The 18,536-nt window shown below is 41.9% G+C and overlaps 1 protein-coding gene across 3 annotated transcripts; it reads left to right on the top strand.

Annotated features, from left to right (window-relative positions):
• The first annotated feature begins 2,839 nt into the window (after positions 1–2,839).
• On the top strand, positions 2,840–18,286 carry boka (BCL2 family apoptosis regulator BOK a). Of its 3 annotated transcripts, XR_013935726.1 has the most exons (6): positions 2,855–3,020; positions 3,175–3,520; positions 5,466–5,594; positions 9,869–10,032; positions 16,155–16,539; positions 18,006–18,286. XR_013935726.1 is itself a non-coding variant. In XM_080473629.1 (5 exons), exons 2-5 carry the CDS (start codon positions 3,307–3,309, stop codon positions 16,278–16,280), a joined length of 633 nt encoding a protein of 210 aa, XP_080329755.1. In that variant the 5' UTR covers positions 2,852–3,020; positions 3,175–3,306; the 3' UTR covers positions 16,281–18,286. The 3 variants fall into 3 exon arrangements, 2 of the variants coding, with proteins under 2 accessions (XP_080329756.1, XP_080329755.1); XM_080473629.1 differs by having other exon boundaries at positions 2,852–3,020; positions 16,155–18,286; XM_080473630.1 differs by lacking the exon at positions 5,466–5,594 and having other exon boundaries at positions 2,840–3,020; positions 16,155–18,286.
• The last annotated feature ends 250 nt before the right edge of the window (positions 18,287–18,536 follow it).

Genomic DNA, 18,536 nt, shown 5'->3' on the forward strand with positions numbered 1-18,536 from the left:
CCATTACCGCTCGTCTGCCAAAGAATACTGCTCAAAGTGTTTTCTGTTAGGGAGTGGAGAGGGCGTGTGCATTGCGCGATGATCACTATTGAGTTACGCATGGTACGTCCACATCGTCTGGGTCATCAACGCTGGCAAAACACACTCTGTGCTTGTCTGACTGCCTTCAAGCAAGTGTAATTCACAAACTGACAGGTCTTTACACTCCTTGCTTTTATCTCAGGTAATAGACCGTCTCAGGAAGACACTTTCACAGAAACACTTTGAGCGGCTCGTAAAGCAGTGTGTTCCAAGTAACAGATCTGAGACTGTGCTGGTGCTTATCAGCGTGGATTAGTGGGTCACAGAGGGCTCACATAATAAATCATCTCCCCTCTTGGCACATCAAAATAAGTAGACAGGCACTATGTCACTCTGTTTCCTCCCACTGAACAGTACAGCAACGCCTGCAGGGTCATGAGGGAACGCCGACTCCTCAACCAGAAACCACAAGTAAGGTTTCACTTCCTCCATGTTTGAAAATCACTTCAGCTTGACGAATGGTTACGAGAAGCTGCTGTGAAGTGGTCAAGAGGATCAAACTGTCACAAATACGTACTTGGTTAAATTCGGTAGAGACCCGGGGAAGTGGCTCACCTGCGTCTGTCTGAAGTATTAAAACACAGAAGCAGCGATCAGGCACCTGCGACTTCCCGTTTCTGAGTGACCGGCGTGGGAGGTGTGTGAGCACAACATTCAAAAAACACAAAACCAAAGTCCAGTTGAGAATGAGTCGAAAATATACAGCATATAATATGTTGATTAGAGGACGTGTACTCCATCCACGTTGCTAAACTACCGCAGTAATAACGCCAAGAAACTTGAACTATTTGTATTTAAAGGGTCAATGTGGTGACTTTAGATGTGTAGTGATGCAGCTCAATTCAATTCAATTCAATTCAATTCAATTCAATTCAATTCAATTCAATTCAATTCAATTCAATTCAATTCAGTTCAGTTCAGTTCAGTTCAGTTCAGTTCAGTTCAGTTCAGTTCAAGTCTATAGCACAGACTGACAACAACTCCATGTAAACAAATCAAAGGTTATGGTGGAAAGAAAAAACTTCCCTTTAACAGGAAGAAACCTGCAGATCCAGACTCAGGGGTGGAGGCCTTCAGCAGAGTAATTCTAACAATAATATTTCTATGCTGGAACAACGACAACATTGAGATTTAATTGGATTGAGCACAGGATTCATGACAGCAGTATAATTTCAAGTATCTCAGAAAAGGCCCCCGAATGTAAATAATTGAAAGGAAATAAATATTTCTGTCCAGAGCCACTTGTAGGACAAAGTCTGAAATGTTCTTTACACAGAAATGGCCTAAAATTTCCCCTCCCACTGCAGTTAGTTTATTGTGGTTGAGTATCATACTAATGTGTCACAGTTCAACATCTTAGGTGGGATTTAGTCAGGAAGTATTTTTAATGCATGTTTTGAAATTTGACACAGGAAGTCATTATTGGAACAATACTAACACTAACTGCACCAGGGAATGCTCAGCGAGACAACATCTCACATGCACATTATTGTTCTTCTCACATTTGAAAAGATATTTCTTAGTTTGACAAATTAAAAGCGTTATTATATATATTGCACTATAATAAGTTTGGCCTGGATTTTCCCAAACATATGAGATGAAATAGAGTGAAGAAATTAAAAACAAATGGCTTAAGCTCTGTGAGAGAGGGCTCACTCTCCCACACTTTAATAACTTCTCGACTAAGTTTAGGGCGAGGTCAGCGATCCATAAGGTTTTTTTCATGGGGGGGTCATACAGTGTAAACATATACTAAAGGCTGAGCTACTACAGCAGGGATGTCATACATTTAGTTAAGGAGGCAAAACTGGACCCACAGAAGGTCCAATCCTGCCTGCAGACTTTGTAAATTACAAGAATAACAAAAGTAAATCAGAAGAAATTTAAGAAAAAATATTGACTGATATTTTAAAACTAATTTCTCCTGCTATTTTATATACTGTGGATATCTGTTGTAGACATCGCAAAACACCGAGACTCGGGCGAAGTATCATCAGCATCTCAACCACACCGTGGAGGTAAAATATACTGGACGCTTGCAACATGGCTCAAATAGAGGACATGAGGTCATTCACACCAGGAGGCATCGTGGTGCATGGCATGGTGTTGAAATTGAACTTAATTTCCAATTTAATTCCAACCTGTTGATATGTTCATCAAACATAAAAAAAATTGGAGGTGAACTTTTTCATAATTAACTCATATACTTTTGCAGTCAAACCAAATAATCCACATGTGACCAACAATGTGTGTTATGTTGTCATGGCACTGATCTGTAAAATGCAATGGGGCTGGATGTGACCCCTGAACCATGGACACTACAGGTAGAACAGCTTTCAGTGTCTCAATGGAGGTAATTAATACTTTATAACTGCCAGAAACCATTAAAAAAAAAAGAAGGTTTGAGAGCCACATTTTGCTATTGGTCTGTAGTTTGGACACTCTGGATTAGATCAGTGCCAGGAAGATGAAGGATTCCGGAAGTACCAGTCCTGGCTGAAGGATTGATGTGAGAGTAAGTAAATACACAGGTCTGCATGCCAGGAGATTAATTATACACTGTGTGTGTGTGTGTGTGTGTGTGTGTGTGTGTGTGTGTGTGTGTGTGTGCGTGTGTGTGTGTGTGTGTGTGTGTGTGTGTGTGTGTGTGTGTGTGTGTGTGTGTGTGTGTGTGTGTGTGTGAGAGTTGGGGGGGGGGGGGGGGGGGGGGGGCAGAGGGGGCGGGTCTTGTGCTTCGATTGGTGTATCTCCGCCCCTGGACTCCACAATAAGTGTCCTTAGAAGGAGCGCCTCTCCGCTCCGGAGCGCATTTTTTTACGCAGAGCGGCAGGAAAGCTTTACAACATAAAAAACACCGATCAGAGACACTTGTCAGCTCGGTGACAAGTCCCAATGCGGCGGGATGACAGTGTGGCTGAGTCATCATCGTAGCGTCTCAGGTAAACGGACTAACTTTATCACCAGATTCACGAAGAACTCGTCAAACTTTCCCGTTGCGCGCGCCTCTTGTTCAGCGCAGCGCGTCCGCATCGGGAGGTTTTATCCAGGCTGTCAAAAGATGCCGACAATCTAATCCGGGTGTTTGTTCTCCAGGATAATCTTCACAAGTGTTCCCATCGTCCTGAGGAAACGAGACCGAGGTGGGGGGAGGCAGGTGAGGGCGGAGGGGGGAGAGACGCGGCAGAGCCGAGCGGCGCGCGCTCCTCAGCGGATGACAGCCGGGGCATGGAGATGTTGCGACGCTCATCTGTGTTCGCAGCCGAAGTGTTTGACCGCTCGCCCACCGACAAGGAGCTGGTGTCCCAGGCCAAAGCGCTGTGCCGGGACTACATCCACTCCAGACTGAACCGAGCCGGGATCGGCTGGTCCAAAACCGAGCACGGCCTGGCCGCGTCAGGTGGCGCGCTGGGAGACGTCTCATCCGTCATCCTGTGGCTGGGTGAGTGTGTGTGCGTGTGTGTGTGTGTGTGTGTGTGTGTGTGTGTGTGTGTGTGTGTGTGTGTGTGTGTGTGTGTGTGTGTGTGTGTGTGTGTGTGTGTGTGTGTGTGTGTGTGTGTGTCATTTTTAAGATCAACAGACGTATAAACAGAACATAAATAAGCATCCAATTAATCCCCACTGAGTCGTAAACAAAACATGAACAGGGCCAATCAATCCCCATCGAGGCTGGTAAATACTTACAGTCTTTAAAGATGAATCCAAACAGTTTCACAGGTTTACCAATGCGTAATGTTGAAAATCAAAACAAAAAAGATATCCCTTCGATTTCAAACTTCACGTGGTTCCACAAGGATCCCAAATGAAGCATTAAACATGTGTGATATAAACGTAACCAGTGTGAGAGCTGTTAAAAATGAAATTCATCCTCACATTTGAGGAAAATGACTGAATGTTTCCTTTCAATCAGCAGGCACATACATGTGATATATTTAACTCCAGTAATACAGTGTTTGGAGTGATTTCAATTGATTAGTTAATATTGCTCAAAACCTATTTATCTTTTTATAATCAATCATTTAAAAAAAATTTGAGATTGGCTTCGGGGTTGCAGAGTAAGCTGAGCGTGTCTGTAAATAACATTAATAACATGACAGAGATTCAGGTGCTGCTTCATAAAACAGGTGTCGTGCTTTTTTTGAATATAGACATTGGTCTTAATTAAAATTCCTTCGAGACAATGTGAATGTATTCATGGGCTGTTGTGCCCCACAATTAAGAAAATATAATTGATCCTACATTCATTGATTTTTCAGGTCAAATCAGGTTTGTGAGCTCTGATGGTTGTTTGAGGTGGAGACTCCGGGCACGGTGCCATGTGATAATCCAGAAATGTGTCATTGCCAGTCATGTAATTACGATCTCTGTAGAAGCACCCTACAGTGACTGGAATCGCAGAAAAAAGTTTAAAAGGTCGAGCCTAACAATTAGATTCATTTAGATTTCATTGTTACAAAGAGCGAAGTGACATTTGTTGTAATTATCCTGGTAGTCGTCCAGTTTACTGGACGTAACACAAAAAAAAAAAAAAGAGCGAAGAACTCATCTTTATTTTTCAAAAAAAAATTTTTTTTTGAGAAAAATAACACTAGAAGAATAACTTGTTCTTTAAGTCCTTTTAGATATGCAGTTATCCAGCAAAACTCTTTGATAAAAACTCAATTATTGAATCAGATTTCTCTCTTAAGTTCTTCACACCATAGAACCTTGTATTGTTAACCACTCTGAACAATAGAAACTAAATAGAATCCCCATATCCTCTGTCAGTTGTTGGCAAAGAGACTGTGGCGGCGTGTTTTGCCGCACATGCTTGAAATAAAACTCAGAGTTCAAATACAGCTTTACAAACGTCACCGATGTCACAAAATTGACTCCAGAACTCACTTTGCAGCTACAATGAAAGTACATACAGCATATTCATGACTAACTTTAAGATCATGCTGCAACTTGTTTGGTTTACTTTGGTATTCTCACCTCAACTCTCACCTGGTTTAAACTTTTTACTCCAGAAATGAATGATCCTACCAACATAAACATAGAATCACCAGATCAGACTGAACTGATGAAGCCTTTCAGATAAGAGGTGACACGTCAGCGGGCAAGTCCAGTTCACGTTATGACATAGAAGTGGAGATACGATGACCTTGGAAATGTTCGCAGACATGCAGCGCAGCGGCGTAAATGCATATTTCTTATTTTACTAATAGTGTAGACGAGGTCAAGAGTTGCTTTTGGCTGCAATGTGTGAATGTAATTTGATTCTCAAAGTGAAAAATAATTCTCTTTTTATTCTGTTGTATATTTACTAGATTTAAAATGCTCCTCGGTTTTGTTCCCGTCCTGCGTTTTCAGCTTTCGTTTGAAAAATAAGTTTGTTCTGTCTTCAGGTGATGAGTTGGAGTACCTTCGTCCTAATGTGTATCGTAACGTTGCGCGACAGCTGAACATCACAGTGGCGTCAGAAAGCATTGTGTCGGATGCTTTTCTGGCTGTGGCGGCGGATATTTTCTCCACAGGTAGGTCCAAATCTAGTTCTGTGAAAAACCCTTTCCTGTCGGGTGACGCCTGCACTCTGACAGCATTGAAGACGTTTGTCCATTTCAGGAAGTCCCTCCATCACTGGGAGGCAGAGATCACTAAATTAAATATCATCCAACGTTTGGAGAACAAACTTCACTTCTCCTTGCTCGTGCATTTGAATTGGCAAAAAGCGATCCACAACTTCTCCCTTTTAAAACCTGCTCTGTGTTTCCGCGTAAACATCTCTTATGAGGCCAGACTGCAGGAGTCTCCATGAGTGAGAAACATTTTGGCGGTGTCATTATCCTCGGACAGGAAAGGAACCGCAGGGCAAACATTCGGCCCATATTAGGTGAACATGTTGCCAGAGAGCGGCTGATTGTTTCAGACAGTTTGGACCCCACCCAGGGAGCTCCGCCATGAGTTTCTGCTGGATTACCCCTCGGGGAATGTAGCGAGGCAATCTGCAGCAAACATTGTCAGGAGTCGGCAACAAACCGGAGGAAATCGGGTTGGTGTGGTCCCCGCGTAATAGGGAGTTCATTTTGAAAACAACAAAAATCATTCCCATCTTCTTTTAAGGCTTGGTGTATTGGTTGTAAAAACCCATGCTGTGAATTGCATTTTTTGTTCGAAAGACAAAAAAAAAAAGGAAAGTATTACTGTCATTTCTGTGTAAATATACAGTGAAGCTGACAGTGTGGATGAGAAGAGGAAGCCCTGAGTAGCTTTAGATTATGACCACAAACTAGTTGAGTTGCTGTTCACAGAGCAGAGATAAACTGCAGCTGTAATATCGTTTGTGTCTCCAGAGGAAGAGATGAGCCCAGTTCATTTCATTTCAAAACCACCATGTTTGAAACGCGAACGTCACGATGAACCCACTGGGAATTTTATCCCAACTTTCAGTTCGACAAAGTATTTCCGTGTCTTTCGGCTCATGGTTTTGGAGATTTTTCTGCAGTTTTACGAATTCTGCTCAGTCTTAATATATATACATATATATATATATGTATATATATATATTTTTTTTAGCTTTCAACAAGGTACTCTGAGTAAAGAAAAACTCTGACAAACATCCTGTACATATCCTGGAGTACTTTTATCTGTTCTTACTTTAAAAGCCCTTGTATCAAATTAAAAGTTTACAATGAAAGACGTAAGATTTACAATGCAGCGATATGAGGAAAGACACTGCAGAGCTGCTTCTCGAACCTGTTTGACAAGATCCCATAAAACTCAGGATCCTATGGAGACACTCAGGTGAAGAGGTTTATCAGCATATTAAGTTAAGTTAGACACAACTCACGCAGCCTGGCTGGGGTGTGAGCGTTTATCTGGTGAAGGTGGTATGTGGAGGGTTCGTGTTTGTAGTCCTGGAATAAAACACACATACAACAAACAAACAAACAAACAAAACAAAACAGGATGCCAATATTACATAACCCTCTTGGGCCCTGGTAACATCAGCATGAGGAGCCAGCTTCAGTGTCTTATAACAGGAAGAGTTTTGGGGTTGGTTCAGATGGACACATGATTATCCTCAGCACGAGAGTGAACAAGCCCCAGTATACTTAAAGAGGCAGGAGGACACTTCTGGATATGTCCCGTACACAGATATTCTTATGGTTACGATGCCTAAAACTCTGAGAAGCTTGTATGTTTGAGAAACCATTGATAGCTGGTCCATCACCCCCTGTAGTTCATGTCCTTGTAACTTGGTACTTTGTTTTTATAAATCTTTATTGGAAACGACTAAACCTGCGACTCAAATAATGATAGATGTCTGAAATAATTTTTGTGTTATTTTTGTGTTCAATAGTGTGTCATAAAAATATAAATAACCTTTAAGATGCCGGTCTTTGATTTATACTGTTCTCTTCTTGAACAATATTCCATCCAATATAATTGGAAAAAGCCAGTACTTTACCTATTATAGTATGATCCTTTACTACATTTCTAATTTGTCAAACAATGAAATAACTTTTTCAATGTAAGAACAATAATGTGCAGGTAAGATGTTGTCTCATTGGGCATTCCCTGGTGGAGTTAGCATTAGTATTGTTCCAATAATGACTTCCTGTGTCAAATTCCAAGACATGCATTTAAAATATTTCCTGAGAAAAATGATTTAATGTCTGAATCCCAGCTAAGATGTTGAACTGTGAAACATTAGTATGATCTTCAACCACAATAAACTAACTGCTTTGGGAGTGGAAATGTAATTTAAGCCAATTTCTGTGAAAGAAAGATATTTTAGATTTTACGTTTGTCCTTCAAGTGACTCTCGACAGAAGGTTTTATTATCTTTCATTTATTTACTTTTGGTGGCCTTTTTGAGATACTTGAAGTTATAGTACCGTCATAAATCCTGCGCTCTTAAATCTCAAACCATTTTGAAGTTGTTCCAGCAGCGAAATATTATTCCTGGATTCATTCAGACATTTATGCTTTGTGTCGTTGCACCTTCATTATGACAGTTCAGGGCTCCAGTATGAGCAGAATGCTCTAGACTGTAACCCAGTTTTCTAACTTTAGTTTTAAAGGTTAAAGTGCTACTATTTCTCTTGCTATTTCACCAAGTGAAAACAGCCAATGATGCATTTTACGATCCTAGAAATGAACAAACTGTCTGTTTATGGGGCTCCAGGAATGAATCAGGCGACAGTAACAGAAGACAGATGGATCCGAGGCTCAGTCTGTACGAGGTCACATCTAAACATCACAGAAATGCGTCTGGAGTTTTGACTGTAAATGGTGGAGCAGCAAGAGGTTTTCACTCAACAGACGTACTTGGGAAAATTGTCTGCTGCCTGATAAATAATCCAGGGAGCCAAACTGTCTGCCCGCCGTTCTGGGACTTGTGTCTGGGACTTTTTCTTGGAGGAACAGGCAGGCCATCTTAAAAGGAGTGGTATGGACGAGCTGGAACCAGCAGGTGGCGGTAGTGCAACTTCATGGATGTCAACTGCCGTTGAACCCAAGAGAAGAAGAAGGGAAAACTGTTATCAGGGATGAAAGAGCTGTTGATAAGAGAGAGAGGGAAACAGTCATCAGGGACGGCGAGAGCGGTGGGAAACAATGTAGATAGAACCAGCAGATGGCGGTAATGCAACTTTATGGATGCAAACTGCCGACAAACCCAAAAGAAGAAGAGTGCAGCCATCTTTAAACAGGGCTCCTCGCAAAGACAGTTGCTTCTCAAATCCTCCTCAGTAATTTAAAAGAATAGCCGTATGCCATGCTCAGATATACATGTAATGATGTCCTCTCATCCCACTAGATATTTGAGTTAACAGCTTGTGTTGCTCGAAGACATTAATGTGAAACTCATAAAGGGTCGAGTTTTCTCTCGATGGAGTTTGGGTTTTAAAGATATACCATAATAATAACAACCATAACGACCAAAGGAGTAACAATCACACCAATATAAATGACTCAAGTTAGTCAACACCTTGTCAGAATATACATGAACGTGTAATCAAGGCCAACGCCACACGTCTTTTTATACATGCGCAGTGCTGTGAGACGTATTACAATCCCTCACCTCAGCAGACAGAGAAGCATCGCTCCTGATGAGAACATTCTGAAAACATTGACAGTTAATCGACTCCATTGTTACCACTTTATCTAACTTGTTGTCATTTAAACCCCCTCCTCGAGTACGTTAAAGCAATGAGCGTTTTTATCTAGGCCCCGTTTACACGACAACGAATACGAGTGTATCCGCAAAACTTTCTTCACTTTTCGGGGGGTCCGTTTACGCGACACCAGTGTGCAGATCCACTCCTTCTGTTCATGCGCCTGCAAACAAACATGGCAACCGTAGTGGTTTGACTCACCGCCCATATTCTAGTTTTACCGTCCATATCAGTAGTTTACGTAATAGTTGAGACTCACCCCTGATAGCATCCGATTCGTCATCAGTCCATACGAGTTCTTTCACTTTTGTTCATGTTTATAGTATATTGTTCAATGCACACACATCTGTGTGGTATCATTACAAAAACAAAGAACAGCGCCCTCTGGTGCCCCGGCTTACTAACTACATCATTGTCAGTGTGTCTGCTACAGTGTAAACGTGACACTTTTTTTTTTTAACAGACTAGGTGCTGTCATGTGAAAAGTTTCCTTCCAAAGGGGCCAAAATGAGGACGAAAGACACCCTGTCTGTTTTTTAGGCCAGATTTGACCCTCGAGCAATCAGTGTTGCCCCACATGTTTGATTCCGCTGCTCTAAGAGCTAAACTACCTGTGTGCCTCTCTTCAGGTGTGACGTGGGGAAAGGTGGTTTCCCTGTACGCTGTGGCGGGAGCCTTGGCAGTGGACTGTGTGCGTCATGGCCATCCAGCCATGGTCCACACCATCGTCGACTGCATGGGGGAGTTCGTCCGCAAGAGTCTGGCATCCTGGTTGAAAAGGAGAGGAGGTTGGGTAAGAGGAAGCCTTTCTTTGCCTCGTCGCGTGTCGTCTGTGGGACGGGGTCATTGTGTTTGAATCCTGCAGCGATGAAGCCTTTTCCTCACGGGGCAGTGAAGGGAAAGGGGCAGCTGATGTGTAAGAGACAGTGAGGATTTCAGTTTGTGCGATAACAGGTTGGATACCAACTTCTGTGAATGTGTGCAGAAGGAAAAAACAATCCTTTCCCCATGAATTCATATAGTTTAGTGTATGTGCGGAAAAGATTTATGGTTGTATTTAAAACAATGTGTGAAAGTCTGCACTCCACGTTCCCACACTGATGCGTGCACGCACAAACACCTTGTTCCAGGCTATAAAAGCAGGGTCAACATGCAACATAAGGACTTGTTTTCACACGTTACTACGGCGGCACCACAATTTGCATGCTCAGGCTCACACTGCTCTCCGCAGCAGAGCTCAGACTGTTGAGCTCGGATCTTAAATCTGAGCTTCCAAGCGACTGCTTCAGCCCGCAGAGCTGCTTGGCAACATCTGGGCATGAATCACTTCGCTCCTCTAACAGTTCTGGTTAATGTTTCCTCCATGTTTCAGCCAGCAAAGCTTTCACTTCATCTACACAAGAACATTTTTCTACTGGGAGGCGTCTCATAGGCAATACAGCTAAAAAATACCAGTGGCCATATTTCCACCGCCGCCAGGCTTTCTTGAGAATAATACCCATCTCAGATCACAACAATAACAGTGGATCAATAAATCCTGTTATCCTGAGGGGTGTTCTGCATATCGGGGCTTTCTTTCTGGGAAGTAACAAAAGCTAAAGTGGGCAATGGGCGGTACTTGCTGTCATGAAGATTGTTACCAGCTGTCTCAGCAGACGTTCTGCTCCGGGCTTGCTGGGTCATTCATGCAAAAGGGGTGGAGGCGTTAATTACATGTAATGTCGTCAGACCTGTGACTAAAACACTGAATATGATATGGGAGGGAACGATGATGATGCAGGTTAATTCAGTCACGGTGAAAGACAACGGTTTCTAAGTTGAGTCTGGTATTCATTGTAAATAGGAACGAGTGTGAAAAGGGTGTGAGGTTGCATTTTTCACTGTATTTTAACTCTGTTGTTGGCTTCATCGCTGTCGGTAGTAAAGTATTGACGACAGTAATGCCACAACTTTTGGGAGGGAGAGTTACAAATTGCTAATTTCTCTGAAATTAGTTAAGTAATAATTCCTTAAGTTAAAGTGGGTTTGTTAATCACACGTTTGGTGTCTGGTGGAGAGCAACTTTAGCATTAGCATTAGCATTTTCTGAACGATTATCTGCACTGAGAAACAGCTTCATGACTGTCTCACTGGATGAGAAGTGTCTCGTCACTATCATCATCAGCCTGTACCTGTGCATCTTACACATGTCTGCTGCTGTCTGAGCATTTGGAGTTAAAAAGAAAAAGTAAGTTTTATGAGGTTAATTTGACTTGACTTAATTCGGCCAATGCAAACTGTCAACAATTTTCTGTTAATCAGAGGCTGAGATGATTTACAACCTATGACCTTTATCAGAAAGTGATTATTCAATCTTTTACATAGCTGCGTGATAAACTCATAGAATTGTGGAACAAACTAGAATCATTGAGGCTCTGCTATCAACAGAAGCATTTTTTATTATAAAAAAAATATATATAATTAGGATGATTATGATGGTTGCAGGAATGCAGACCACATTATATCACAGTAGTCGAGCAACACGCAGAGAGGACACTCCTGTCAGGAATCTGTAGACCAAAAACAAATAAGCACATCTTCTGTTGTATATATACTCAGTGGCTGCTCTGCTTGTCCTCTGGTTTAAGAAAACATGGGGGTGTGGCGATTGGCTCTGTTGGTACAGTGATCGTCTACCAATTGGAATGTTGCTGGTTTGATTCCCATCTCCACCTGTCCACATGTCAATGTGTCCTTGTCCCAGTGGACGGACTGAGTGCCTTGCATGGCAGCCGCTTCCATTGGCGTGTGAATGGGTGAATGTGATTAACAGTGTAAAGCGCTACTGTATAAACGTAAGTGTAATCCATTTATCATGTGATATGAGATTAATTAGTGAATGTCTGGTGGTCTGCTTTCACCCATCGTCAGCTCGGATGGTTTTAGAGCCATACGACCTTGATTTAGAAGATTATTCAGCGTAGGAGATTCCTCCATATGCATTGAACAGTCTTTAGGAGTACTTTTGCAGCATCAGTTACTGTAGTAGTTTAGTCAGGCTATTTTCTTTTTGTCTGCCTGAATACAAAATAATCTAGTCATTCGTTATTGAGTTACGTTTAGTTTCACCACATTCGAGCAGCTGAAGTATCCATCCGTTTGGGTGTGTTATGCTGTAAAGAAAAATATTTTTTAGCGTTGGTATTAATGCAAATTTAGAAAAAAATCATTTGAAGCACATTTTGGGGGTTTATTAGAAAACAAGTTGCAGCAGTTGATGCTCAAATGTTTTGGCTTTGGGACCACCATCACCCCTCACTGACAAGCTGTAACCCAAGTCAAGAAAAATATTCAAGGCAAACATTGTCGTTATTGTCCATCTACTCGCACATGAGCAGAGAAACTATCAGAAAGTTGCGTTTTCAGCTTCTCCAAGCACAAAATGCAATAAAACCTTTGTGTTTTCACCTTGTGGAAATGGGGCCTCAACTGTGTTTTCATGCACACAGATAAAATACAGTTGATCTTCACTCTAATGTAGTTTAAAAAATGTTTTTTATTTCATACTTGCACAGTGACGTCTGTCTCCTCCTTTGTCCACCATATAATACAGTCCATATCTCATATTTTGTGTCATACCAGTTGGCTAATGTCAACAAACTTACTCATTAAACCTATTAACTAACTACGATACAGAATATATAATTTATGGGTTGTTTTTTTTCATTAATGTGACACTTTCGGCTGCTCGTGCCTCCTTCCAGGCACTTAGAAAACCACTTCAAAGACTGATCTCACACCTCGACACGACTCACTGAGACGCTGCATGTTTGAGATGTTTTTCCAACATACCTGCTTCTAATGCTGCCGACATCTGAAGATGAGTCACTCATTAGAATCAGATGTGTAAGAGCACTGTTTAAGGCTTCGGGTAGCATGTTGGCACCGTGTGCTTCTGGGCTGGTACAGTCCTGGTTTGACCCTTCCGGCCGCGATGGAGAGTTTTTATATTCTCCACGAGCCGCACACCAACGCTGGCCTTCTGACACATTCCACAGTCATGCTGGTTAGCTGGTGTTAATATATTGACCCAAGGTGTGAGTGCCAGTGAGCTTGAATGTTGTATCTGTCTTTGTTTGCCCTGTGATGGACTGGCAGCTTCCACTCAGCAGGGTGTTTCTGTGTGTAGAACAGACATGGCAAGAAGAGGCCTCAGATGTTTTTCTGGTTAATGAACACATTATAAACGGATAGTTATTCAGTTGCGGTTGAACTACTACCTCCACTGGTATAATGTCAGATTTTTGTGGCCTTTTTGATAATAGATGCTGCCCATCTTTAGTAAAGAAACAAATGCTTCAATTTGTAACTGTAGCTGTGATATTAAAGCAAGAATGGTTGTAACATGAATATGATTTGGACAAATCATCTGAACTGCATAGTTAAGGTTGAATTAAGGAACATACTATGTGCTGTCTGCCACTGTGATATGACAGTGGTCTCCTGAGGTCCATGGTTACAGCTGCACAACCCTGCGGTTCAGCTGCTTCGATGTTGAGTGAAACCTTTGATAAGCTCTTACCAAACTACCTTCTATGCTCCTGTCATGAAGACTGTAACCAGTAGATGGCGCCCCCCACCCCACTTCTGGTAATAATGGAGTAACCTGTGCTCTGGATAACATTCACCAACTCCAATCATGGTAAACAAATGATGGAAAGTGACCCACTGAGACACATGGCTTGTATAGTGTCTGATTATGCTGTTGATCTTGTCTTCCTCAGATCTCAGGAGAGTTTTCAGGGGCCAATGTTTTGTTTGACTTTGATGAAGTTTCTGATACCAATGGGTATCAGTGCATGGTCAACGAAGGAGTTATTATTTTTAATAATCATCAAATTCCAATGGTCGTTGCTTCTTTGGCATGCTCACACTTAAACTTACAGGCCAAGGTGTGTAACGCCAGTGCGTGGGATCAACTTGCCGTCATCCTTTTCTGCAAAGGTAGCAGCAGCTGGATAAACAGAACAGTGTGTGAGTCTCTGCTGAATCCTGGCAGTGGCAAACGCTTGTATGCTGGAGTCCTGCAGCAACAATAAGGTGAATCTCTGGTCGGAGGCAGAAAAAAAGGCTGACTACGTGCCTCAGTCTGCGTTGTGCTCTGCTGGAAACAGCACAGCGAGCGAACCAATGGAGCGTCCGCAGAAACACAGCACCCGAGCTGTGTTTCTGCTTTGAAGACAAGTGGAGTGTGACAGAAATTAGCAGCAATGCATTGCATGACTGACCTCACAAGCACAAATGAGCCACCATTGTTGCACAGCTCCAGCCCAAACTGAGACGTACTGTGTCTGCTCTGAGGCATGAAATGTCGGCGTCTCGGAGAACTACAGAACATTCTGTGATTGGAAGAAGCAGGGGGAGATGAATAGTGTCCAATGTCGGGACTGACACTAAACTGTCCTGTCTGTGGAATTTCAATGTCCATGAAGGTGGTTATATAAGTGGAGTGGTAAGTAGAGTAAGCATGGCTGACAATCCAGTGTGGGCTTTGGCTTTGGAGTGACATTCTTGTGGGCTGGTTGTATGTCTTATGGCTGCAGACTCGTGTAAGTAGAGAATCAAGAACACATGCTGAATTTATAACCAGAATTATTTGCTACTTGCACAAAGCAACTGAGTGGCTTTTGTCTTGAAAATGAATCCAGCCTCCCTTCCCCCCAGAAAACATGGAGTCCGTGCGGTCATCAGAAATACCACTGGAGCAGCAGTTCATCCATCAGGCACCAACACAGTGCAAACACAACTCCAAATAGCACAGCACAACCATGCAGAAATATTTGTCTGCTTTACCCCGTGGAGACGATGCCGGATCCCGAATAAGCTCATAGATGCCATAATCTGATGAGCAGTGCTCCACCGACCAAAATAATCAACTACACTGTACATCCACTAATAGGATAGACAGTCTGCATATAAGATCCATCAATGTCGTTTCCTGCTGGCGAGGGGAAGCTCAAGTGTCCAATGAGAATAGCTGATAAATTGCTGGAATGTTCAAAGGAGGATATTTTAATGTACATTAACAAAATTTGTTATGGATGGACGGATGGATGGATGGATGGATGGATGGATGGATGGATGGATGGATGGATGGATGGATGGATATAATACAATATAATATAGAAATGAGATCATAACAGTGACCATATTTCATCCTAATGTTTGTGATTATTGGTTTGAAGGTTATTTTTTGCCGTAAATAAATAAATGTATAATGCACACGGAACAGTTTGGGACATTATATAGCTGAAATCTCTTTATTACAACTAATGAGTGAAGTTAGGGGATTGTGCAGTGAACAGTTTTAACCGATTGCATTATGAATGTCTACATGGGAAAAAAAAAAAAACTGCCATCAGTTCAACTTTCATTGCTCTGCACTCGGCCTCATAAAACACAACAAGGCCTCTCTTCTCTATTCGAACAGCTTTGCTGAAGCCAACTTTCATGAACTCATTCTTTTATTTTCCTCGTTGACATTATGCATGCAACAGTACAGTTACTGCATGCCAGAACACAAGCACACATACTTTGAGGGCATGTGGAAGTGAAATGAACTGGCCAGATGTATCTGAGGAGACAAACACTGCATAGTGAGAAATGACCTTTTAAAATGTTTAAATTCTATTTCAATTGAGCAAGTAAATGCTGCAAATGTACAAGCCACTAAATGCACATTTATCCTATGCATTTGCACATATTTAATAGACTAAAAGCTCAAGGACTTGCTGTTGTGTTGCAAAGAAGAAATGAGATTCTCTGTGATTCGAGTTGATTTTAATTACAATTTTGAACATTTTTCCGGGTGCACAGCCTCGTCGTTTTCCACAGGAACGAACGTGACTTCACGTTTTCTCTTGTGTCTCCTCGCAGGTGGACGTAACGAAGTGCGTGGTGAACACTGACCCCAGTTTCCGCTCTCACTGGCTCGTGTCTGCTGCCTGTACTTTCGGACACTACGTGAAGGCCATCGTGCTCTACCTCCTCAGGGAGAAGTAAAACTCACGCAGACTGAATTCTGAGCGGACTGACCAGCGCTGTACACCACCACCGCCGCCACCACCACCACCTCCACCTCCACCTCCACCTCCACCAAAGCATCGACTGCTCTGGATTATGTTTACACTCATTTGCACTGAGCCTTCACTAACCTTTGTATTTCACAGAAAAAGACCTCTGCTTGCTGCTTTGGCTTATATTTATTGGTCACCGTTATATAGTGGCACACTGTTTATATGAATGTATAAAATCCCCCTTTGTAAATAGGTTTTTTTACTGTTTCACAAGTGATGCCGCCTTTTTGGCAGCGATATGGCTCCATCTTGTGGTAACTAATGGGAACTACTTTTTTTTTTTTTTTAACTTTACATTAAGAACTAAGAACATTCCTGATTCAGGCATCCTTCCTTGAAGAGGATGTTTCTCACAAAAAATTCTCTAGTCATAGTCACTAGTATATATAAAGATTAACAAAGTAGTGCACGATAAAAACAATAATAAACAACATTTTCAAAGAAAATGAGAACGGACTAAGGGACTGTACACGCTTAAATAGTGGATGAGAATTCAGAGAAATTGTAGACACTTTGCGTACTTTCATATTTGCTGTAAGAAGAACAACTTCAGTTGGAAAAGTGTCACAGGACCTGTGGTAAGTACTTTCATTACTCAATAAATCACTGCTGTAACAATTTGTGCCATTGTCCAAAATTAATCAGATATCGCAGTAATCATTATTGATTAGACCGACGTCAACAAGAAAATAGTGCACCATGACAAGTGAAATTTGCTGTTGTTTTTTTTAGATTGTAGTTGGAAAATGGTGATTGGTTTAGAAATTTCTAATAATGCTTGTATGGCTTTGTATGAGCAAAGCCATACACTCTGAACAGGCACACAGAGGGATATTATTGGCTGTAGTAGCCACGCTTCAGTCCTTGTAATGAAATCTGAGGGACTGCACATTTGAAAAACTCAAATCTGAGTCACCAGAATTAAAAAGCTAAATTCAGACTAAAAATAAACCACGCCGTAGCCCTGTGTCCCCTGTCTATGCCCCCACTTTATTGTTATTATTTTTAAAAGCCTCTCAAAAATGCAACACAATACGTATAGAAGTTTAGGTTAAAAGGTCTTTGTCGTTTAATCTTCTTTTACAAAACCACATTAGTTGCAGATACGCATCAAACGTCAAAAGCCTGATGTTTGCAGGAGGTTCCATTATCCCCTTTCTTCTTCTGTTGAATGCCAACCACCATCAATATCAATCACAGTTCCTCTGATCCTTAACAAACTCGTCACCTAAGTGCAGTAACGTCACCGTATTTCTGATATCAAATCAGACAAAATGAGGGAAACAAACACGCAACTTTTATTTGCCGATTTTGGAGTTTTGATGGTTTTGCAGCAGTTCGTCTCAGACCTAAACCTGGCTCATGAGTGTTTTCCTCTTTCGAGGGTAATCCCACCAAGACAGCAGTGGAATCGGTGGAAATCAGATCGCAAAACATTTTAGTCGTCACTGTGTGACAGACACAGTTCCCTGAAGTCAAACGACCACTCGTGCACGTTTTCAGTTTTCTCAGTAATTCTTGAGAGATTCTCACCCGCAGCAGAGTGAACGTGTCACCGATGCTCCTGTACAGGTGACCAACTTGTTAAAGAAGCCATATTACACGCTTTCTAAGTACAACTAAGTACAAAAACAATACTTACAGTGTACAGTCCCTTTTTTCTTTTTAAATTCTACATTTTCTCAGTCTCTCTCCTCCTCTTTGGGGGTTTTGTGTGTTGTCTTGCTCTACGGTGGTGGCAGTGACGCAACCGGCAGCCTCTTTTGTCTGACACTGACTCGGTGCACTTTGATAGCATTTCAGCTCATTAGTAGAATTTATTCTGTGAATAATTCATCGTTTATGTGGCACAAAGCACGAGGCGACCAGCAAAAGAAATATTCCTTTGTGAGCCACCCTCAGCTGTAAATATGAATAAACGTTTCAACAACCCGTCACGCCCATTGTTGTCTCTACAGTACAAACAGACCTCGGTCAACAGCCGACTTCCAGGAATTTAATCCTGTATAAACATCCTTTATTTGCAATATTCCCTTTAAAGTTTCTTTCACCTGCAACCGGTTTTGTTGGGTTAAGCTGTTTTTCAAGTGGCGTGAAGCGTTGCAGCAGAGATTACATTACAGTCGAGCTTTCAAGATGAGAAAGATGCAATTTTTCACGAAAGTTGCCTGAAAAAGGGCAA

The sequence above is a fragment of the Lipophrys pholis genome, assembly GCF_963383615.2.
Source record: "Lipophrys pholis genome assembly, chromosome: 10".
Lineage (NCBI taxonomy): Eukaryota > Metazoa > Chordata > Actinopteri > Blenniiformes > Blenniidae > Lipophrys > Lipophrys pholis.

Coding starts and splice junctions, on each gene's coding strand:
- boka (XM_080473629.1), top strand. CDS start 3,307: ATGGAGATGTTGCGACGCTCATCTGTGTTCGCAGCCGAAGTGTTTGAC. Junction 5,595..9,868: donor GGCGGATATTTTCTCCACAG/GTAGGTCCAAAT, acceptor GCCTCTCTTCAG/GTGTGACGTGGGGAAAGGTG. Junction 10,033..16,154: donor TGAAAAGGAGAGGAGGTTGG/GTAAGAGGAAGC, acceptor GTCTCCTCGCAG/GTGGACGTAACGAAGTGCGT.